The sequence below is a fragment of the Eschscholzia californica genome, unplaced genomic scaffold (assembly GCF_041429995.1).
Source record: "Eschscholzia californica isolate CP2 unplaced genomic scaffold, dmEscCali1.0.p SCAF_1, whole genome shotgun sequence".
NCBI classification, from domain to species: Eukaryota; Viridiplantae; Streptophyta; class Magnoliopsida; order Ranunculales; family Papaveraceae; genus Eschscholzia; species Eschscholzia californica.
The window spans coordinates 47,573,960-47,599,006 of record NW_028238198.1 but is presented as its reverse complement, the minus strand read 5'-3'; the positions used below and the strand labels follow the sequence as shown (position 1 = coordinate 47,599,006).

General features: G+C 34.7%; 2 protein-coding genes across 2 annotated transcripts; one reads left to right on the top strand and one right to left on the bottom strand.

The window, feature by feature from the left end:
• Positions 1 to 13,965: 13,965 nt before the first annotated feature.
• On the bottom strand, positions 13,966 to 14,724 carry LOC147567252 (uncharacterized). Its single transcript, XM_086657386.1, has one exon. It carries the CDS (start codon positions 14,722 to 14,724, stop codon positions 13,966 to 13,968), a length of 759 nt encoding a protein of 252 aa, XP_086513512.1.
• A 2,060-nt stretch (positions 14,725 to 16,784) lies between these two features.
• On the top strand, positions 16,785 to 21,620 carry SHM7 (serine hydroxymethyltransferase 7). The gene is made up of 4 exons (XM_086653875.1): positions 16,785 to 18,322; positions 19,335 to 19,740; positions 20,748 to 20,849; positions 20,943 to 21,620. Exons 1-4 carry the CDS (start codon positions 17,315 to 17,317, stop codon positions 21,164 to 21,166), a joined length of 1,740 nt encoding a protein of 579 aa, XP_086510001.1. The 5' UTR covers positions 16,785 to 17,314; the 3' UTR covers positions 21,167 to 21,620.
• The last annotated feature ends 3,427 nt before the right edge of the window (positions 21,621 to 25,047 follow it).

The window sequence follows — 25,047 nt, the reverse complement described above, 5'->3', positions numbered from 1 at the left end:
TTCCGCTACATCAGTAAGACCAGAGTAAAGCTCACAATGAAGCACATCTTGCATGCGTCAGATAAACATCAACCGATTCTGTTATGTTGAAGCCCAAACATCTACTAAGAACTCTTGAAATAATTTTCCTCCTCTTAAAATATTAGAATATTCTGAAGGTCTTTGAAAAAGTCTATAACTGAAATACTCCATTTGAGTTACCCGTGACTTACCTTGGCGACCATTTTGAATATCCCAGTGCTTAATATCAAGTTCCCATCCAAGCTCGCCATATGGAAAAAATAATACATAATGGAGCGGTAAATAAGTTGGATGAGATTATGATATCCGTATTAGTTCTCTATTACCCCTTAAGTGTAAAACAATATCTCTTACCGTAGGCTTTTCAATACCATCTTCAGGCAATATAACAACTATTTCATCCGAGGTTGGTAGATTATAACGTCTTTTATCAATCGTCAAGTTATAATGTAGATAAGCAGGTACATTTTGGTCGGACGAAACAACCACCCGATTTAGAATAGAATAAGTTTGACGATATTTAGGATAAAACACATTAAACTCTAGTAAGTATCCTGAATTATTTTGAGGATGTCTATAGTAAGGTCTTCATTTTTTGCTGAACGGATGTTTAATGCTAAAGGTGAAAGATTATCATTTCCTTCGTATAAACTTTTTAAAGCTAAAGGTGGCTCGAAGAGTCTCGGAAGATGTATTTTACCTTGCAAGCAACATGTTCGAAATTTTGGTCTAACAATAGACGACCTCACCAATTTTTCGTCAATCCAATGTAAAGCCTGACAATAAGGACAAACTATGTGTATAGCACCGAGGAAATGACGTTCAATCGAGTGTTGGGAGCTGTTTGGGGTAACAGTTGGTATGGCCATCATTATTTTGACTTGAATTTAATTCAGGGACGACCGATGATACTTCATTGATTCCATCCTCATGTTCTGAATCTGGAAGATTATGCACAGTCGGCACCTCTTCAGAAATATCATTATGAACATGAGAATATGTTACCATCTATAAGAAATTAGCAAAAGTTAATAATTACATGTTACAAACGTGCATGTCATAAATTGTGATAATTCAAAATTACAAATTGATATATGCATTTTCAATTTTAGGTCAACACCTCTTCAAAAATTTCGTTGTTGATATGAGCTCGGGAAGTTATTACAGATGTTTCGTTTGGTTCACGAATTGTCAAGAATGAACTGTTTCTGCTTTGTAAGATTTCTCTTTCATGTCGTCTTCATTGGGATAATGTGCACGGTGATAATGGAATATCCTACCAAAATGTTTGAATGTAAATTAACTCACATCAGAATAAATTAAATTAAATTAAACCTATTATAGTTAATGCTTACATCAGAATTTGTTGCTTTTCTTTTTCTTTTCTCTTCTCGTGGAAATCTTTTAATTACTTGGGGAATTTGACCAGACATAATACAAACAGATAAAGTGGATAACTTGCAACAATCAAAATTGAATCAGTTAAACCAATAGCTAAAATATTAATAACTAGAGAGAGTGATGTTTATACTCACATTTGGACGTGTTCATTTCTTTCTATTGGTGGACTCAGTTGTTTAGGATCCGAAGTCATTCACTTAAGATTTTATTACACCTAAAATATAGTAAACATGATACAATAACTAATTTTCATAAAATAAAGTAAGTTCGTTGGATACAGTAACCAATTTTCATGATACACCTAAAATAACCATACAGTAACACAGAAAAATTGGAAACCGAAAACGACCAAGAATCGTAAAAACTAAGTAACATATGATTTCACTAAGCTGAAAAAGCGTATAGACTCGGAATTATGATTTAGGATCACCACAAGGTCGTGCTTGAGATTTTGGAGGTCTAGTGCCAATTTAGTTAGGCCCCCTCTTATAAAAAAAATGTACAAAATTGCATCCAAAATAACAATTTTGAAATTTCTTCTCTTTTCATTTTTTGAAGCGAAAACGTCATACTAGATCTGAAGTATGACTTTCAGTAAGGATAGATAATTTTTTATTCCTCTTTTGCTTGTAAAAAGAAATACAAGTATAACAAAATTTTGTCACAAAAAAAAACTATCATAATAATAAATTGACTTAAGTTAAACATCATTCTTTCATTAATATTGATAATTAATTTATTATAAACAATTCAAAATACTAGAACAATATATACCGGTTAACATATTTTAATAGACGAATTCATCAAATATAATAATTACCTGAAATTTGAGCGACATTTTTCTCATAATAGATGCGTTAGGGCGTGTAAGTTAGAGAAGTCTATGAAAAATTGAATTGGAAGAAATTTATTTTATAGTATAAATATTAGTCTATTTTTTCAATTTAGAAAGAATAAATTAGAAATGTAAGTAAAATGTGGAATTTTAGAAATTAACACAGACAAAAAATTCCAAAAGAAAAATACACAAGCCTAATTTTGGAAAGTAAGGGAGAGAGAAAATGGGTGATGTAAAGAGAGAAAGAAAGTATAAAAAGAACCAAGAAAAAAAAGTGGTATTTTGGTAAGTGGTTTTAAAACGTTGACTGTTCAAAACTCGTACAGTTAATTTCTGTTAAGTGTGAAAACATGATTGTGGACCCCATGCCATGGGGGGCCAGTTCGGGCGCCCTGCCCGCACTGGGTAAAACACGGCACTGGATCACCATAACAGTATTCTTCTAAATGCCTGATGAGACATGAAAATGTCTCATCTGAATCGTTGAACTTTGGCGTTTTAGCCTCTTTTGAGTTGTTATTTCCATGATCTGTTTGTTTATCTTATTCAGGTGTGTTCTAAGGAGTTGAGCGCGGAAAACGGATAAAATCGGGAGAAAGACACACTTGAGGGCATTTTGGTCATTTGGAGATTAGAAAGTTCTGGAATCTTTAGTACTTGGTTAAGAAGTAGAGTCCAAGTCGAACCCAACGACGAAAGTGAAAGTCAATATCAGAGTCCGGACGGAAAAATTATAGTTGGTCAAAGTTTGGGTCGGAATTTGTTGACTAAAGGTCAACATAGATCGCTCTGTAACACGTGGCACAAATCCAATACGGCAATTTGAAATTTTCGGTCACTGGTGGGCACGAGCGGAATATCTTTGGGACACGATCCAGGCTTTGATTCCTTGTAATGCGACACACGATACTCTCGTCCACACACTACTAGATCTAATGGCAACCGCTGATCCAACTCCATCATGCGGTCCAGAATAGTCGTGGGACTAATTTAACCTGCGCCATACTACACCGTATCCTTTTCATTATGCTAGCCTTGATTGGTGCCCAGATTTGAGGCAACTAATTCCCTCACTTTCTCTTCCTCTCGTCTTTATCTATGGGAATGGTATTTAATACCAATAGAGAGAGAGAGAGAAAGAGTTAGAAAAACTGAGAGAAGAAAGGAAAGAAGATTGAGAAAGATTGGAAGATTTTGGAAACAAATGAGAAAAGGAAAGAGATTGAATGAAATCAGATTGAGAGGATTCAGCTGGGGTTTTTAGAGAGAGAAACAACTCTCCACTCGGCTGGCATATTGAGAGAATGAATGAAGAGGGATTCGAATAGAAAGGGGAAGAGATGAGTTGTATAAAGATCTTCTCGGTTAGTAGAAAGAACAGATAATTTGAAATTCGTTTGGAACATAGAAGATTTCTTCTTTAAAAAGGAAATCAGATTATGGACTGAGGGAAAATTCGATTGAATACCGAGTTGGAAAGAGAGAGGATTTGATTGATGATACTTGGTTGGAGTATTGGTTTCTAATAGAAACAGTAGAGAGAGAAAGATGATATTTTCTTAATAAAAGAAGGAAACAAAGAGGAAAAGATATCGGGTATAAACAAGGGAGAGAGAGGATCATCAAGATCATCACATCTTGGGGGGGGTATCCTCTTTGAAGCTCAACTAAAATATAAAGATAAGAAACCGAGACAAAGACAGAGAGCATCATCTTCTATACATCATCATTATTCTTTAATTCCATATATCATCATCTCTTCTCTTCTTCTTCCTCTGTTTTTCTTTTAGTGAGAGAAAGCTAAACAGAACAGAAAGAGAAAGAGATAGATTTAGAGAAAACAGAGATTTTGTAGAGAGAGAGAAAAACAGAGAGATTATATAAGAAAAAAACAGAGATCTTTATTTGATTGATTTCTTCATACCTTTGTATCTTTGTGAGAGAGAAAAGAAGGTACCTGTGCAGAGAAAAAAAGAGTGATTGTTTTCTAATTTCTTCATCTAATACAATCCTTTTCTTCAATTTATTGGCATTTTGATCTTTTAGATTGAAATAAAGAAAAGAAATGAACAGTAGAGAGAGAGAAATTTTGGGTGTTGTTGAAGAATTCCCTGTTTGGTTCGAAAGTGCTACTGGAAAATAATTTTCTCCAGGGGGGCGTTTGCCTTCCAGAGGAAAATCAGTGAGAAAAGTCTAATTCTTCCTCCATTTTCTCCCTTGTTCGACTTATTAGTTTTAATCTCTTCAAGTATGAGTAGCTAACTCTCTCAGTCTAGGATTGTTGATGAAGTCTTTACATATATTTGATGATGCCTTTTCATGTTTAACATCTTGAAATGTTTTTATTGATAAAGAACTCCTAGTTTCAATGGACGAATATTTCTTCATTAGTTATACTTTTAGTTTGATACATCATACTTGGGTTAGGTTCTTTGATGGTGTATGTTTATATATTGATAGTTAATAGTTGCGAGTTCGATGTTTTGATACTTTGAGTTTTGACTTTAGGGTTATTCAGCTTTAATTTGAATATTTTCCAGGGTTCGGTATAATAGGTTACCGAAACTCGAGTGATAAAAGAAGATATGCATGATTAGGTCGTCGTTAATACTTGTTAAGATGGATTCCAAAATCCTAAACTTCTTCTCCATTCGAGTTCATTTCGTTATTGTTTTAATATTTTATTATTTCATCACCAAAACCAAAATTTAAAAGAAAACGTGCTACTTCTAAGATTCAGAATAGGTTTACTTAGTCTCCGCGGATCGACCACGGTCGTACCGCGTTTTACTACTTGACACCCGTATACTTGCGGGTAAAGACCTTTTAGGGAAACCTTTTAGGCCCATCAATGCCTATAAACAATTCATAAAATAATACTATCTCAAAAGCATACTGTCATGATGAATTAAACAACTTTTTTCTGATTAAGATGTACCTGTCATCTGAAAATCGGTACATAGGGTCACGCGAGTACCTATCATCTGAAAAACAACTTTTTTCATAATTCCGAGTCTATACATGTCTCGGTGTGAGCCTCAATAAAGATGTCTTATTTTTCAAGAGTAGTATCATATTAGGAAACTGTTTAGTATTGCCATTGATTTAAAAATAGCTAGTTTAAATAGACTTCTGATATAATTATTTTAGTGAATACCCAATAACATTAATGGTGATATCTACTCATATTGATTTTGATTTATTTCTTCTACAGGTTTAATGAAGAAGATATGATGGTTTATGTCTAAGAAGGGAAGGTGTGAGAATTATTTAGAGAGAGAAAGAAGGATAGAAAAAGATGTACTCTATGTGGCTGTATTTAAAATAGAGTAGTAATTGTTCCTGTAAATTGACGGATATGTATCAACACCTCAACCTCAACAATAATTCTCAAACCCCTTCTCTGATCAACTGGAACTTCATATGGTCTCTACCCGCGATCCCTCGCATACAACTTTTCATCTGGAAAATCTGCACAAAAGCCCTCCTATATTGTCCTTCTATATTGTCATTTTGCGAAAATCATTTGATTTCACTTTAACATTATTTCGACTAACATTGTATTTTTAACAGAATGGATTTTATCTTGCCAGGATCAGAACCAAAGCAGCTACACATCTAATGATATTCATTTTGTTACAATTCTTTGGCATATATAGAAAACTAGATGCGACCATTGCTTTCAGCATTAAATCAGTACCACTAGGACGGTAATAAACATGATTTTGGCATTTCCAAAAACCAAAAAAGTTCTTGAAAAACCTCCCCCTCCTATCATGGAGAAGTGGCAACCCCCGATGGCACGTTACTTAAAAATCAATGTTGATGCTTCATTTACTAACATTACAGATAACATATGCACTAGCCTGATAGTACACAATGATCACTTAACTTTTGTGGCTGCTAAAGTAATGGTGACTCGAGCTCGAACCAGCGAAGAAAGTGAAGCTATTGCTATCCTCCACGGCCTCTCATGGGCGATGGAAAATAATCACCAGCTAATCATAGTAGAAAGTGACAACATCAACCTTATTCTTCACCTTAAGAACCCGAGACACAGGATTCAATGGCAATCTAAGGTCCACATCCAGAAAATTAGAGAAATAAAAAAGAGCTTCGACAGTGTCAAATTCAATCATACGAAAAGAACGTTGAATACCCCAGCTAAAAAATTAGCTAAATGGGTTCGCAAGAAAAATAGGTCGAAGACCTGGAATAATGTTCCTTGTTTTTTTTGTTAATATGTATTGTAATAATACTGTTGTGGTTTAATGAAATTTCATAGTTAAACAAAAAAAAACTTGCTTGAGCAAGATAATATACCACCATTAACATATACCATTAACCAATCAACCAAAAAGAACCAGAAAAGTTAAAACATAAACCAAATTTGAATTCTTACCGTTTGGTTAATCAAATAGAAATCAACCAACTTCTAAGCAAGGGAAAAATCGAACTCCTAAGCTAGAGAAAATAGACCTGGATGGAGAAAAAAAAACAGAAATCAGCCAACTTCAGTGAAACATTTCTTAAAACACTTCTTGAGCAAGATAATATACCACCATTAACATATATCATTAAACAATTAACCAAAAAGAAACATAAAAGTTAAAACATAAAACTAAATTTGACTTTTTTACCTTTTGGTTAATCAAATTCGTAAGCAACCTAAGGAAGGAAAAAATCAAACTCCTAAGCAAAAGAGAAATGTAAGATCTGGATGGAGAAAAAAATAGAAATCAGTGAACTATAAAAATGAGCAATCTTAACTGGATGAAAAGAAAAAACAGTCGAACTAAAAAACAAAAATAAGAAAACTAGTGTGAATAACCTAACCTGGATCAAAAGGAAAAGAATAAATAGTAGAACTCATAAACAATAATCAGAAAACTAATGTGAATAACCTAACCTGGATCAAAAGAAAGAGCCCACTCAGCTTTCTTCCTGGGAGAGAAAGGCGTTGAGCCAATGAACTTGGGAGGGAAAGTGGTGGGAAGTTTTGAATCAATTATATTGAGCATAGAATTTCACCAAACCGTTCTTGAGCAAACTTCCACAAAATTGCTACACCACTCAAGTATTTCTACAAATACTTCCTGCAATTAAAAAGACCATGAAAGTGGAAGGAATAGCTTGAAGACAATGAAAACAAAGAGATAGGCTGAATTCGATGGAGATGTTGAAATTGAAAACTAAATTTAAAGAGAAACTGTTTCGAGATGTAGATATAGATCAGAAAGCTATGAATCAACCAACATTTGAATCAATTGTAAAGTTCTATATGAATCTTTTCTCTCATTCATCAATTCATGTCTTAACTTATAATAAGCTCATTAATCATTAACATTTTTCGTTTCTTAATGTGTAGATAAAATGAACTTTGGAGGTGAAAACATATAGACTTTTGCTTTTTGGGTCCATATAGAACTTGGGGTAAAAATAACACTTATTACTTTTGGAGAATAGTCGAACTAATAAACAAAAATCAGAAAACTAAAGTGAATAAGCTAATCTGGATTAAAAGAAATAAGCAACCACTCAGTTAATAAACCTGGATGAAGAAAAAAAAAATAGAAATCAACCAACTATCTTTGAGAAAAAAACAGTGAGCGCCCTTAACTGGTTAAAAAAGAAACAGTCGAACTAATGTGAATAACCTAACCTGGAGAAGAAGACCACGGAAGTTCAAAAGACTATGAAATAACTTCCCTGCAATTCAAAAAACCATCAAAATTATATCAAATAACTTAATGTAATTTCAAAATCTAGGAAATCAATTGTAAAGTTGTTATATGACAGGCTGCACATCTAGACTATGAACACCTCTCTGCAATGTGAAAAACCTCTCATGAAAAAGAAAACATGAAAGACTTAAGGACAGAGATTAAACACTTACTCTCTCAAGTCTATTTGTTTTCACCTCCAAAGTTCTATATGGACCCAAAAAGCAAAAGTCTCTCAAGTCTATTGCCTCCATTTAACAGTCTTTTGCTTTTCGGGTCCCTGCGTTTATCCCTTTTGCATATGAAACACTTACTCATGAAACTATACCCAAACATTAAAGACATTGTGAGCAAGAAGTATTTCTTTAAACACATGAAAAAAATTGTGATTTTAGTGAAACATTTCTTTAAACACATTGTGAGCAAGCAGTAGACATCAAAGAAGATCAAAGATCAAAATTTTAACCAAAATATAACCCACAGAAAAGTAATCACAAAACTAATTCATTTAAAACTTCAAGCCAAATCAAAATCAAACATTCTAAAATTGTGAATTTCACTTCAAACACATTGTGAGCAAGAAGTAGACATTAAAGAAGATCAAAGATCAAAACTTCTAGCCAAATCAAAATCAAACATCCACAGTACCTCTTTGAACAAAATCAAACAACCATGAAAGGAGAAGAAGATTTCGCTGGAGCTAGAGAAGCAAAAGTTTAACTCATTTAAAAGGTCAGAGTAGAATAGATTTAAATTTAAATCTGAGAGACTTTCCAGCAATTTTTTAGAGATCTTCAGGAGATGTAGAAGGTGGTTTCGAGATTTTTGTGAAATCAGTTGAGAAGTTTAGAAATTGGGGGAAGATGGATTTCGACATAATGGAAATTGACGTGAGAAGTTTGGAGAAGGGGGTTGCTGAGATTTTGAGGTCGGATGGGGAGATCGTGGTAGAAAAAATAGGAATGGTTGGTTAAATGACTAATTTAGCCTACAAAAATGTATCTAATGACCCGGATATTTAAAAGGGATAAATACAGAGATATCTTCATCTGCCAGATGCAAAATCCACACAAAGAATGGACGGCCAGACTTATACCCTGAACTACTGAGCTGTTTTAAATGATTAATTTAGCCTACAATAACGTGTCTAATAACATGATCATTTAAAAGGGATAAATACATGGATATCTTCATCCGTCAAATGCAAAATCAACACAAAGAATGGACGGCCAGACTTATACTCTGAATAACTACTGAGTTGTTTTGTTATAATAGATTTAGATATTCTTAGATTTGTAAGTTATTTGAAGAAAATGTTATTTATTTGTATTTTGTGTGTTACTTCTGGTATTTTAATGTTAATGTTATTTTAAAAGGAATTGTGTCTTTTAGTTATTCTTGGTTGCATTCCACAATGAAAACTAAATTATAACATATATTTTCAAATTTACTTTTTTACATTTTCGTACGCTATTTCATTTTTCTTTTTATATATGTCTTCTTGTTCTTAATAATTTTGATAAATTTTACTCTTGATAAATAGAATTATAAGATAATTATAACCAGGGTTAGAGTTAGAGTTCTAAAATATTTCAAACAGAGGACGTTAATTAATTTGTATGTTAACTCAAACTTATTTATTTATTTATTTATTTTATTAAACCATAATTCATTCATTTAAGTGGTAACGATCACAAGATTCCATGGTAGATAATTCTTATTCCTCTGAGAATTTCATGAGAGTTACATAAGTAAAGTTCACAGAACTTTCGAATGTAAAGTGCCTCATGAAGGGAAAGGAATTGACAAGACACATACTAAAAAAAAAAGACTCTAAAGGTCGACAAAAGATATCCTAAAGACCGAGAATGAAAAAACCCTAAATGTCGACAATGTAGAATTATTATACAAATAATATTTAAAATTAGAAGTAGTAATATGATGATACTAGTATTAATACCAATCCGTTGAAGAGATTACTTGGTCAATTCCCGTCGTTTGATTTTATTCTTTTAACCCAGATCTTCGTTTTTGTTTAGGTACGAACCATATCCTAAGTCCATCTTCTCCTCTCCACGAATCACAATTGTGAATAGATCGACTATGAAACCTAAAGCATACCCCTCCATTGTAGATTGATTCTGACAAGAGCTTCAGATCTAAAAGTTTGAATTCATGGAGAAATGAGTTATTAAACCCCATCCCTGTTTGAAACAAAACCCAATCCCTCACCCGATCTGTGACTTCTCGCTGGATTCTAACCCTCACTGGAGAACATATACAAAACCCTAGTTGGAATCAATCCTTGATGGATCTATGAACCCTCGACAGAATCGAACATTCGTCCAATGCCTAATCGGATCTGTAAATCTTCAGAACCTTTCTTCCAAAAGATCTTCAAAATCCAAGAAAGGAAGAACTCGGAAGATACATCAGAGTCAAAAGAAGAAGAGAAAGAGAATAAGAGTGATAATGATGGAGAAGAAGAATCAGACGAGGATGAAGGCTCCTAATCTGAAAGAAACTGTTGGAAACCGCCTACGAAACCGTCAGGAACTGCAAACCCTAAGACAGTATTTTTATGCAAAGATCCTAATCTGAAAGAAACTGTTGGAAACCGCCCACGAAATCATTGATCAATGTTGGAGAGACTTCTTGGTGGTAAAGATCCCATAGTATTTTTATGCAAGTTTAATCAATATATTTTGGATACCTATATATACAAGAAATTGAGTCAATTTTCTGGTTGTATTGGTTAAAAGTCATTTGAATACTTTCCAAACTCTAGCTAATTATCGAAATATACAACAATACGTTAACTTTTGCAAACCAATGTGTAAATCTTACGTATACATGACTTGCGGGAACCCCATAATGTGCAAATCCACCCAAACTTACAAACAAAATTCATGGTAAAAAATTAATCGATTTTTTGTGAAAAAATTTGTCCTATATGAACACACGTATAAACTATGGGGTCACACTCAGATGATTAATTCGGGTCTCACAAAGGCCGGCTCTGTCTGTCGAGAGATTTACTGAAACCCCCACCTTTTATTAATAATTACTGAAACCCCCACCTTTTCATGATTTCTGTCAGATTTAACTTTTCATTTTTCAATATTACTTTCTTGCCCTCTTACGTTTTACCCCACCTTTTGATAATACACTTACTAAAACTCCCACCTTTTCTAACAGACTTGGCCTCTTACTAAATCTCCCACCTTTTCATAATACACTTACTAAAACCCCCACCTTTTCTAATAGACCTGGCCTCTTACTAAATCCCCCACCTTTTAATAACACATTTACATTTTACACCAGTTATTTGAAATGAATGGACAAGATCAGAAGGGAGGGCCAAGATGACACCAAATTATGACCGTTTATTGCACCTTTTTTAGCAATTTTTTTCTATTTAAACCCTTGAAACCAACCTACAAACTTCACCCCTTCCATCAACAACTTTTACTTTAGTTAATTAATGGCTTCTTCGAGTTCATCAAATGTGTATCAAAATGTAAGATCACAACAAGTTGTAGTTTTTTTTTACTCTAGTTCTTTTGATTGATTTATATAATTATTGATTTTTCAATATTCACTATGTTTAGGTTATTTGTCAACTTTGCGATCAATACGGACATGCGGTGCTAGATTGTTCATGGATGTATTCAAGATGCACAAACGGAAATTGCAATAGAATTAGAAAAATGATGGTATTTGGCAAACCTAATTCATTTGGTGAAAAATTTCTTACTTGCCAATTTCCCGAATGCGGTGGATTTTGGTGGTTCAAGAATGAACTCAAAAAAGTTACTTCATCGTCTTCATCAAAAAAATCGATATTTCAAAGTGGTTGTCATGGTTGTGGAAAACAAAACCACTTTCTCAAGAATTATCCTTGGAATTTATATCCATGTGAGAAAAACATATGTAAAGGTAAGATGAAGTTGTTGATTTCACAGAAAGTTCTCAACGATGACATTCTATTTTTGAAATGTTTAGAATGTGACAAATTTCTCTGGTTGTCCGATGTTATATCGAAGGAAAGCAAGTCAAAATTAGGTATCACGTTTGATGATATAATGCGAAGGAGTTGCACAAAAACTTAAATTTAGGTCTTAATGACATGTCATGTTTATTGTGGTTGTTATGTTTTCTAGTATTTGTAATTTCATTTTATGTCTTTAGTGGTTGTAGTTCTTATGTGTATGTGTGTTCTTATTAAAAAAGAAGATATTTCATCACCAAGCTCTACATACCATTCCAACCATTAAACTAACATCCATTTCTTTAAAAACTAACATCCATCCATTTCACAAATACTAACATCCATCCGACAAAAAACTAACACCCATTCAACAAAAAAACTACCATCAATTCCACAAAAACTAAAAGTTAAATGTAAAGTTGTTGAACCCTCCATCTCCTGCTATCTGTTTAACAGACACTTGAGCGCCATGACTGGACGCTTTTGCCTTTCCTTTATCCTTGTCAACTGCTTTAGACAATGATGTGCTACTTGATGCTCGTGATGTTGTTGTTGCCCGCAATGATGCTAGTACATTAAGAGAACGTGGTGGTGCTGATGCTCTAGGATTACCTGTTTCACGTGATTGTGAAGTATGATGTGCAGATGAAGTTCGAGTTGCAGACTCTCCAACTTGTGAAGGATTCCCTACTACGGCAGGTGTACTCTTTTTTGAGTTACTTCCAACAACACCCCCTTTATAGCTCCTGACATTATGACCAGTCTCCTTGCACCTTGAACACTTTCTAAGTTTGCTTGTTAACGTTCGATTAGGTTCTCCTGCAGACTTATACCTATTCATCTTTGGCCTACCCAGCTGTCTCTTCAATGGAGGTGCATTGACTGTTTCAGTGGTAGGCTGCATGTTCAAAATAGGATAGAATAAGAAACTAGAAACCCTAACCTCTTTATAAAGGAAGAAATCCTAGTGACACAACATAATAAACATCACAATACAAGGCATTCATTCACATAAAAGGGTCCCCACATAAAACAACAAAAGTCATTGGAAACAACATTTAAAATTAAACCATACCTTTACCCACTCAATGGAATCACCAATTGGATGTATACTTCCTTCATATGAATCTTGGTATGCCCCACATCTATATAACGCACTACACATGCTACATAAATAATAAACAAATATTAGATATAAATCTACATAAAGGATAAACATAAGTATAAATAAGTAGGAAATCGTACTTTTCATATACTGCACCACTCAGATCCATTGCAACACATACATCATGAACACAAACAAACTTTTTTAGTTGCCACTGTCCACAAGTGCAAGTCATGTCGACTACGTTGACTGTCCAACACTTTTCAGAGTTAGTCAATTTCACTTCAGACTCATTCAAGTTAGCCCAATCAACAATGTACTGGCCAGGTGCAGATTCCATTAACTCCACTTCTTTTTGCATCCTCGGGACCAACAAATCATTTCTCCAGTAGTTACTTTTTTCTCTCCTATGTGTATGCATAACCCTAAGCATTTGGTTATGTTTGATGAATACCAGACATATTGGTTTGTCCCTCAAAAGTTGCACCCAATTATTAAAAGACTCGCTCATACCATTTGTTGTATGCTCAGACTCTGAATCTTTGTCATGAATACCAGACATATTGGTTTGTCACAAAATTGAGAAGAACAGCTAAAGAAAGGTTTCCACAAGCAACAGATGCTGATATTGATCTCATTCTTCCTCCTAAAGTTGAAATTACTGTTTCTAAGTATCCAAATCGAACCCTTGTTTATGGTATTGAAGGTGGTTTTCCTGTGCTTTTTGATCTTGATGGCAGAGGAAATGAAATTTACCCTACTGGTATTGTATCCTCTCTCTCTCTTTATAATAACATTTTGTTTGAGCTAGAATGTGAAATTCAGTAATAAAGACTTGCTCAAGTAAACTTCGATTCCTTCATCAAGTAGTCATATGCTTTTTTGTTTAACTCTCGAATCTTAGTAATGTACTTTTGAAGTTTACCTCCTTGTGAGCTACTCCTGCCCTCCACATAAGACTTTGCATGGAAGAATACTTAAAATACTTCCTAAAATTTGCAAACAAGTGTCGTAAGCAAAATCTTGAACAAGCCTCAGGAAACACTTTCTCTACTGCTGCTGCAAGACCTTTTCCTCTGTCACTCATAAATGTAATCCTCTTGCCCGTCAACATCAAATGCGGCTTCAGTACTTCAAGAAAATAAGTCCAGTTGCCTTCATTCTCTGCATCGCAAACCATAATCGCCAACCGGTACAAACCCCCCATTGCATCTAATGCGGTGGCTGCCAACAAAGTCCCACCATACCTACCTTTTAGAAAACATTTGTCTAGACCTATTGTAGGTCTGCAAGAATTCCTGGATCCATTGAGTGGAAATTGGTATGCCACGCAACAATACCTGAACTGCCTAGTTACCATATCTATACCATATTGTGTAACACCACCAGGATTTGTTTCTAGAATTTTTTCACACAACACCAATACCATAGCAAATGACTGTTCAAAACTCTTGAATATCCTATCTTTAAGAAGACACCAAGCTCTATAACCTTTCATGTAATCAATTTTGACTTTGTAATGCTTCCATATATAATTTTGGACATCTACTGAATTAAACCCAGACGGGTTCTTCCTTGCATATTTCTCTACGACATTTTCACAAAATACATAAGAGACACTACTATTCTTCAAACCATTCCACATGTATGCACATTATGCACCCTCCTGACTTTCATTGTCTTTGTACCATGGACAAAGTTTGACATCATTAACTTCATGACCATCATGATTAGGTTTGGGTTTTCCAATACAAACACATTTTATCCTATCACCATCATTCCTTGGAAGTCTCATTTCAAATTTATTCAAGACAACATATTTTTTAGGCATCTTTCTAAATATGCCAACAGATGAGAAAACCTTACCTTTTTTAAATGCAAGGGGGACTTGACTTTCATCAGTGAACTCCATTTTGAAGTCTTCCAACACTTCTGTGTCCTGAACAAATTGACCAAACTCTTCATCTTCTTATGCTTGATCAAAATGCAGTGGAGGTTGTTGGGTACTTAGGAGGATTCTCATTCTCCAGAGCCCCTTCATCTTCTGGTTCATCTCCCGCATCCACATCAGGTTCTGATTCATCGTCCTCACCCAAAAATCCATATTGAGCCCAAAAGTTATCTTCATCTTCCTCTTCAACAGAAATATCATCTAATCCCATAACATTGCCAGTTATCAGATCCATTTCAGCCTCAAAAAATACAGGTATAGGATCAAAAGGATCATCTACTATATAGTCATCAATGGTTAACGTTGTGTTGCTGATAGTAGTAGTACCACCTATTACAAAAGACACAAAACAATCTCATAAAATAAAACTATAATGAAATTGGAGAAGGTGAACAAAATCGATTACTTAGTGTTGCTGATAGTGGAGGTGTTTTATCCATTCGCTTACGAGTACCTTTACCCCCAATTGAGTTCCTGTCAGTCAAGTATGTTAATAAACATCTTCTCACATGAATAAACTTACATCACAAATCAAAAAAGAAAGGGTAACTTAAATTTTGTTTAACAAGCTCATAAGGTCGTCGGGAAGCTATGTCTGAAATTGTATCAAATTCGAAAATTTTCAATTGCATAAATGAATTTCAGGCTAACAGAAGGTGACAATAGGTTTCCCATATAATCTTATGGTTTCATGCATTAAAAACTAGGATTTCATACATAAAAATTTCAATTTCATACTTCAAATCAGGAGGTTTCATACATTAAAATTTTCGATTTCAATTTTTAAAAATGCAAGATTTCATACTTCAAATCAGGAGGTTTCATACATTAAAAACTAGTTTGCATAAACCTAGTTTGCATAAATTAAATCCTAGTTTGCATAAATCAGGAGGTTTCATACATTAAACCCTAGTTTGCATAAATTAAAATATGACTTCATTCGGATTTCAATTTCAATTTCAATTTCAATTTCAATTTCAATTTCTATTTTAATTTCAATTTCGATTTTAATTTATGTTTTATTAGTATGAAGGTCACAATTTCGATTTGAATTTATGTTGCATTAAACCCAATTTCAGTTTCAGACAATAGAAACCCTAGTTCAAAAAAAAAAAATTTAACCCTAATTTCAATTTCAGACAATTTAAAACTATAATTACCTTACCCTAACTCGTAATACATCAATTTCAGGGGGTTTCAGTAGTTTGAATGGATTACAAGAGAGAGATAGAGAGCGCACCTGGAGAAACCCTGTTTCAGAAATGTTAGAGAGAGAGAGAGAGAGAGAGATAGACAACACAACTTTACTTGTTGATTCCAATTCGTTAGAGAGACCGAAACCCTAGCTGGAAATCGTTAGAAAGTGAGAGAGAGTTGTATCCACCATTGATTGAACCCTTTGTACATGGAGGTTACTTGAGTAATCTTCGAGCAAATTCGGTTTCAGTTTGGGTACTCTGCTGCCTTCGATTTTTTTTGTTGGGATGCAGAAGATAGAGTCGGTTATAAGCGCCCACCGTTTTTTCTTGAAGGCGTCCCAGTTATTTGGTTTCAGAAAGGCTGGGCTTGTTTAACCAATGGACATTTCGGTCGCTTCACTTTACTAACGGCACAAATCCGTTTAAGCTGATGGAAATTACACAAAAGGTGGGGGTTTCAGTAATTATTAATAAAAGGTGAGGGTTTCAGTAATGTGTAAATTATGAAAAGGTGGGGGTTTAAGTAAATCTCCCTCTTTCTAACACTTCTAACTAACACATATGCCACTTAACCTTGTTTTGATAGTTTCCATCCGGAGAAGAGTCTATGTTAGTGTTTCAAAAACAAGGAGTGTGTTCTTAATATCTCTATCATTAAGGGGATCAATGTCAAAATATCCCATAGTATCACAAATCACAATCACCACCGACTGTTCCCACCTAGTGACCTAGATCATCCGACTGATACATCATTTTGCCCTAAAATAAGTCCAGGTACACCTCACATATCACAGGTCATCACCATAAATCACTGTCTCTCTCTAAACACCGTTACCGTCTAAACATCACCTCTTTCTCTCTCTAGGTTAGATTATTCCGTCTCTCCTCTCCCTCAAACCCCCTCCCTCTCTCTCTCTTCAGGAAACGCTGATTAGGGTTGAAATTTTCATGGAATCATCGTCTTCGACATCAGCTCAATCGAAATTCCGATACTGTCGCTGCAATTGCTTCAATCGTTGTTGTCGTTGTTTCTGCTGTTGTTACGGGTTTCCTTGAATATTTAGGGTTAGGGCTTCTACTCTGAAATGGATCTTTCTGAGGCTAAATCAAATCTATCTCTAGGTTTTAATTCTCATACTTCTTCTCCTTCTCATCAGATGTACTCAAAGACTGATAATTTAATCTCTCTTCAAATTGAGTCGTCTACTTCTTCGGTTCCTTTGCAGTTGTTAGATGATGAATCTATGGTGGAAAAGAGGAGGCAAGAAGAAAATGATGATGAACTGAAAGATGAAGAAGAATTTAGTATTTTAGGTCATCCCATGTGTTTGAAGAGACGAAGAGAGATAGATTCCAGTTCTTCTTCTTCTTCTTCCTCAAAGAGGGTTCTGATTGAACAAAGTCTTGAGTCAAGACGAGCTTCGGTTAGGGCTTGGAGTAATCAACCCTTGTCTGTAGCTGATCCAGATATACACGAAATTATGGAAAAAGAGAAACAAAGACAAATTAAAGGAATTGAATTGATAGCTTCTGAGAATTTTGTTTGTAAAGCTGTAATGGAAACCCTAGGAAGTCATTTAACAAACAAGTACTCTGAAGGATTGCCTGGTGCTAGATATTACGTTGGGAATCAATATATTGATCAAATTGAGTTACTTTGTTGTCAAAGAGCTTTAACTGCTTTTCATCTTGATTCTAGTAATTGGGGTGTAAATGTTCAGCCTTATTCCTGTACATCTGCAAATTTCGCTGTCTATACTGGTCTTCTTCTTCCTAAAGATAGGATTATGGGTTTGGATTCCCCATCAGGAGGACATTTAAGTCATGGGTATTATACTCCAAATGGGAAGAAAGTTTCAGGTGCTTCAATTTTCTTTGAGAGTCTTCCATATAAGGTGAACCCATATACTGGTTACATTGATTATGATAAGCTTGAGGAAAAGGCACTTGATTATCGTCCCAAGATACTTATTTGTGGTGGAAGTTCGTATCCTAGAGAATGGGATTATGGGAGGTTTAGACAGATTGCTGATAAGTGTGGAGCTGTCTTAATGTGTGATATGGCTCATATCAGTGGTCTTGTTGCTGCTAAGGTGTGTAAAGTGCACTATTTCGTTTGTTCATTGCGAATTCTTAAGTTTATATACAAATTTTGCGATATCACATATCTATCATAATATTACTCAGCTCAGCTGGTATTGTTATAGTTCAATTTATTTGATCTTTGTACTTAGATTAATTCTTATGCTTGATACACGTACTTGTAATAAAGATATAAATTTGAAAATGTTGAACATGTTAGTTCATTACATAATTTTAGGTCCTGCCAGTATACATTGACTATCTTGTGAAGGTCCTTTTAGCCTGATTAATATACGATTGTTACTGATCACATATTGTCCAAGAAGTCAATTTGCTTCTTTTTTGTTCCCGTGGCTGACTTCGGTTCAGTGTATGTTAATATTAACTTGGTTCTTCTTTTATACAAGTGTTGCAACTAGTCGTGTTGGATGTGTTCTGTCTGAGTGCTTGTATATATGTTGAAAATACTATAGAATCACTTCTAAAACGATAGCTGGCAATGACGTACTAGTTTTGGAGTTCACGCAGCCAACTTACTCAGAAGCCCGTTCGCATCACCGAGTAGATAGGGAGCAACTCCCTTGCTGCTCCTGATTGTAGCATAGGAGAGAGAAAGCTAGACAGAAATAAGCAACAAATCTCTAATATTTGATTTATCATGGGTTTTCTATTTCCTACTTGCATATATTTTACTGTAGATTAGAAGATAAACGTTTTGATTGAAATGGTTGACTACCCAAGTTGTTTCTGTTTGTTAAACAGCCACATTTGTATCTGTCCAAGTACTGTATCAGTGTTATCATTACTTATTAATTCAGGTAAAAGATGTTTGATTCACACCAAGTCGCTTGAACTTGTACTATTGTATAATTTGTATTATTGATTCAAAAAAAAGAAAAAAAGAAGGAATTTATGTCCGAGTTTCCTAGCATGCTTTTGATTCCTGTTTCTAGTTTCCAACTATTGTTTTATGGTTTTGATTGGAGAAGTAACATTTCTGGTTCCATTTGATTCCATTTGCAGGAATGCATAAGCCCCTTTGATTACTGTGATGTTGTGACCTCAACAACCCACAAAGGTCTCCGTGGTCCTAGAGGAGGCATTGTCTTCTACAGGAAAGGCCTAAAACCAAAGAGGAGAGGGTCTCTTTTGAGTCAAGCAGATGAAAATGATCAGTATGACTTCGAGGAAAGAATAAATTTTGCTGTCTTCCCATCTTTGCAAGGTGGACCACACAATAACCACATTGCAGCTCTTGCGGTTGCATTTAAGCAAGTCGCAACTCCTGAATATAAAGCATATATGCAACAAGTGAAAAGAAATGCTCAAGCTTTGGCATGTGCTTTGTTAAGAAGAAAATGCAGATTGGTTACTGGTGGTACAGACAACCATTTGGTTTTGTGGGATTTGAGGAGTCTTGGTTTAACAGGTAATATTCTACTTGACTTACATTGTTCTATTCTTTTTGGAACCAATAGGATCATATTATGCGGATTCGAACATGCTTAATCTTGAAATCAAGGGCATGATTCAAGTGTCCTCTTTATTTACTTTATTTGTTACGCGAAGATCTCCTTATTATCAAATCAAATTGTTATTTTTATAGCTTTATTCCAATGAAGTATAACATCATTCTAAGTGGAAAATATGCAAGCGTTGAATTGTTAACTGTTGTGTGCTAAACCGTCCCAACTCTAGCATTTGTTATGGTTCACTCCTCTTTGTTTAATCCACACTGTTAACTATTATATTTGGGGTAAGACCACGTAGAACTTTACCGCCTGATAAAACTCTAGGATGGATTTATTTAATTTTAAGAAGCATGTTTAATCCAACATGCTTACCCTGACTACGATTCTTCATTAATTTTGAATTTATTTAATTTTACATTAGGGAAACTGGTAAAACTCTAGGATGGATGGTTTGTTTGGGATGTGTACCTCAAAGTGGCTTGTGTTATATGCATATATCACTTGTGGTTGCCAGCCCGTTGGTGTGGTTGTGAGCTGAAGTTGGAGAACTTCATAGAATTGCATATTAGTGTAGAACGTCAAATAGGTCCCTTAAGTACAAAAATATACTCTAGCCTCGTAATAGAAAATGTCAGACTGCAAAGTTGTAAAAAGGGGGATCTAAATATCCCAAGTATTATTATAAAAATGAAAGAAATTTGTGATAATAATAATACTTAACAGGATATGCATTTGACATTTTTGCACGATGCCCGTGGCAGTATGAGTTAATACTGTAGTTGGTACGGTGGATAAGGACAGAAAATAGAAACGAGAACATTGGAGAGAAGAAGTGTGTTTATTTATTGCTGGTTCCCCAGTTGGATGATGAAGCTTAATGTCTATATTTCTTCTCTAGTTCTTATAAAGCAACACATGTGCTAATCTTGTTTGCTTCGTTTTTCATCTCTTATCGATTCTACAGGTAAGAGTTATGAGAAAGTTTGCGAGATGTGCCACATTTCCGTCAATAAAGCTGCTGTATTTGGTGATAATGGCGCCATTTGTCCAGGAGGTGTAAGAATCGGTATGTAAACTTACAAACCTTCATATGTTACGATTCTGCTTCAATATTTTCACATGAAATGATCTTAATGATTACAACTTGCGATTTCTTCAGGTACTCCTGCCATGACATCAAGAGGTTGTATCGAGGCTGATTTCGAGACAATTGCAGAGTTCCTCTTCAGGGCCGCCCAAATTGCAAGTATCATTCAGAGGGAACACGGGAAGTTGCAGAAAGGTTTTCTCAAGGGTCTTCAGAGCAACAAGGATATCATTGACCTTCAAAATCGTGTCGAAGCTTTCTCTTCCCAGTTCACAATGCCAGGATTCGACATCTGAATGTGTTTTAATTAAAACTTAACAGCGGGGAACCAACTTCTTCTAAGACTAAAACCTGCTTTTTCACACGGTACACATCCAAATACCTATCCCTTTTTATGCAAATTACATGCTAGAATTGCATTCCTTATTTCCTATCTAGTTTGGATCAGAAGTCGGGTCAAAACAACTTCTGAAGCAGAATCATCATCTGCGGTCATATAAACAACCCTAAACCCTCAACCATAGTGTGTGTTCCGCACGTCCCTACTATGTGGTTGAGTCCTCTCAGTTATTCTGTAAAAAGTATACACAATACTTGGCTCATATCTTATTTGACAATACTCTTTCCCGGGAGAGTTGTATCGCATAAGGCTTCATACTTGAAGACTTGAAAAGAATAGTATTCTTTTATAGTTTAATTTGTGTATACTTGGTGATTGTTTATTTTTTAATGGAATCAGTATTTGAATCACTTTTCAGTTAAGATAGCAAGGAATGTATTCTATTATAGCTTTTCTTTTCAACCTTTTACAGGGTGTATTGCTAGTGAGAGAGAGAGAGAGATTGAACAATGGGTAGTTGTTTTCCTTTTGAGAAGTAGGTCAGAATTCAATACCAACTTTAATGTTTTTGGCAGTAAAGGAAACAAAAACAAATTAGAAGATTCCTTAGGTTAAAAAATATGCAGCTCATTTTTGGCCACTACTTGTGGCGGTTTAGTGGTGAGAGAAAAAAGATATTCCTTCATTACATACTGTGGAGAGATGACTATGACAACTGCTCAAAAATGTCTAGTGAGACAGTGAGATCAGAAAATTCTGGCCGATAAACAATAACACTATCAATACTCAAGTTCTAACGGCTGCATTCTATACTCGTGGGCACCTTAATGGTTGTCCAGATTGCTTCGCTTGGATGACTGCCCACGACGAAAGTTTAGACCATGCTACGTGGTTGGGGTGGGATCGGCTCTAGACTGGACAAAGGGTCAATACACATTGAACTTAGCTTTCAGTATGTATATATATACATATATACACATATATACATATATATATATGTATATATATATATATATATATATATTATATACATACGTATATACATATATTAATGTGCTGTTTGTCGAATAATGAAAATTGAAGTTCAAGTGTTCAAAGTTTCATAGATAAGTAGCAACTCGGACTTTTGACATGGGATGGCCGGATTTTCTAGAGAGTGGAGATAACTAGGTATTGTGAATGGGTAGATGGGGTGATTTTAATGAAAGCAGAGATGATAGTGGAAACTGAATAAAAAAGCATGAGGTCTTATCGTGGACACACCCATCTCTTGATTTTCCTAGAGAGGACATAAAGAGTGATTTGGAATGTCCCCATTCCCTGGTTGGTAGCTTCAATCATCACTTTATTTTTTATCATCAAATTTATTGTACATTGAAAAGCATGTACAAATGTAGCTAAGTACTATAACTGTAGGTGTACACAACATCACAATACATCCTCCTCTAGTTATTTGTTCCCTGTTTTTCACAGGTTTTTAAAATTAGGATTATTTGTTACAGCAAAATAAAATATATGTTTGTTTACTATATTTATTTGCATTGAGTTCCGGTGAAAGGATGAAAGCATGAAAGTGGAAGCAAGCTTGTTGACGATGGTGACATCCAAAATGTTTCGAGCTCTTTTTCTATCTCTTAGAAATTGGGTCAAATGATCTAGTTCTATACCCATTTTGTTCAGATGACTCGAAAAACTTGTAAACTGGTGAAATGACCTTTAAATTTTCCTACAAAAAACACCCTTGATGTAAAAGATAGTCTAGACGTTCTAGACTCTCGGAATTTAAGTAGTTCCTGCTTGTTTTCTTCTTCTATGTGTGAAGACTCACAATCTTCTTCCATTATTCTTCTTTAAACCATCCGACAATCATGCACCCATAAACCAAATCATAGCAAGTCTAGTTCATTTGAGATTCAACTCTTCTTCTCTATGTTTCATTTCGTTAAATTAAGTAATTCCATTTCTTTCTAGGTATATATTAGTTGCTGGTTTTGGAAACCCTGAATCTCTATATCAATATTATTTTATTTCCCTCCATGTGTTTCTCAAACATTAAACTATGTTTCTTGACTTGATGATGAAAACCCTAATATTTTTAACATGATGAACAAAACCCAATCTTTTTCTTATAAGAATCTTATGTGTTGTTTGTGTATGTTCATGTATTGTTTGTTTGTGAAATACATATGTTGTTTGTTATCTTCATTGGTGTTGTTATTGACGTTTTCCAATTTCCTCGTGTTGGTTAATAATCCTCACTTATTGTCTTTGTAAAGTAGGTTCTTGTTAAACTTAGAATTCTTATTGGTAAGTTTTCTTGTACATACTCAAAGTTCAGATTTTTTAGATCTTATAAAATCATGAATTTTCAAATGGAGAAAAGAACCCATAGTACATTTCCAATAAAAGAAATAAACTATTGGCAGGTATAGACATTCAGGCATTGTTCAACATGTAACTGAAGTGTCTCCAGAATACATTAGAGAAATCAAAACTAAAAAACATGACATAATGATTCGTTACTTGGTTTACACGAGGGACACCTGTTTGTCATCGTAAAACCCATCATTTGAAGTTTACTTAGTTTCGCAATTTGTCAACAAGTGCCCCCTTGACAAAGAGAACAATTTTTGTTGGGTTGAAGTTGAAAGAGGAAGTGAGAGAGGTAGGGAGTGGTAATGCAATTCACTGTGATATACTGGGAGGAGGGTGCTTGTAAAGACACTTCGTCCTTTTGCTCTTTGCCTACCCTTCTCTTGGCGTTTAATGTGGGTATCGGATTGAATACTACGAAGACGGTGGGATGCTAAGAGAGAAGGAAGCCCTTAGAGTAATTAGAAAAGGCGCCTACTGATGCACCTTTAAGAGAGAAAATTTTGTTTGGGAAATTTTAAATGCACTTACCAAAACTAACCTAACTTTTGTTGAAGTCAAAAGATGTGAGTGTGGCAAGTAGAAATGGTAAGGGTATATAACATTTCTCATTCTCTTTTCATCATTAAAACTCCAGTCTCCATAACTATCAGAGTGGAACCGAATCAGATCAGACAAAAGCTTTTTGAGAGAGAGAGAGAAGTTATTTGCTTTTGAATTTAAACTTTGGTGCTAGCTAGGCTAGCCCACAATAATCAGGAATCTTTTGATTCTTTTCAAGTCCTCTATGTATTGTTCTTTCCATCATTTTTTTTTCATATCTGGAATCATAGCTTATTTTCACCAGTGGCGTGGCTGAGATTTTGGGGGTCCGGTGCGAAATTTTAGTCGGGGCCCTAATGTAACAATATAAAAAAAATGACACGTGAAATTTCTACAAAATTTATGGTATTTTCACCTCTCTTGAGACAAGTAACATTCTACAATATGGCGGTGTCTCTTATTTAGAATGTGAAATATAAGTTAGACCCTCTTTGTTGTTTTGCAGTTTTATTTAATCAAAGAAAAAAATGACAAAATAAGACTTTCGAGGAGGAACTGAACTTCTAACATCACGAGGACAAAGAAACTATTAATATCATTGTGCTTGGAACCCAAGAGGAAAATAATTCGACCTAAAAATATGCTTGGATGTAATCAAACCTCTGACCTCTCTCGACGTAAAAATAAGGCTACATATTAACTAATGTTCGTGAGTTAGAATCATCTAAGAAGTATAACAACTTGAGGAGCGGAACTCAGTTTGGGAACTCTCTGATAAAAAAATATGCTTTTGGGAGGACTCGATCCTCCAACCTCTCACACACGAGTTAAGAAGAACACCCGTTAGGCTACACACTAATACTTGATTATAATTGGATGCGAATTTATATGAAGAGTCCATCTATGGATAGGTTGTATTCG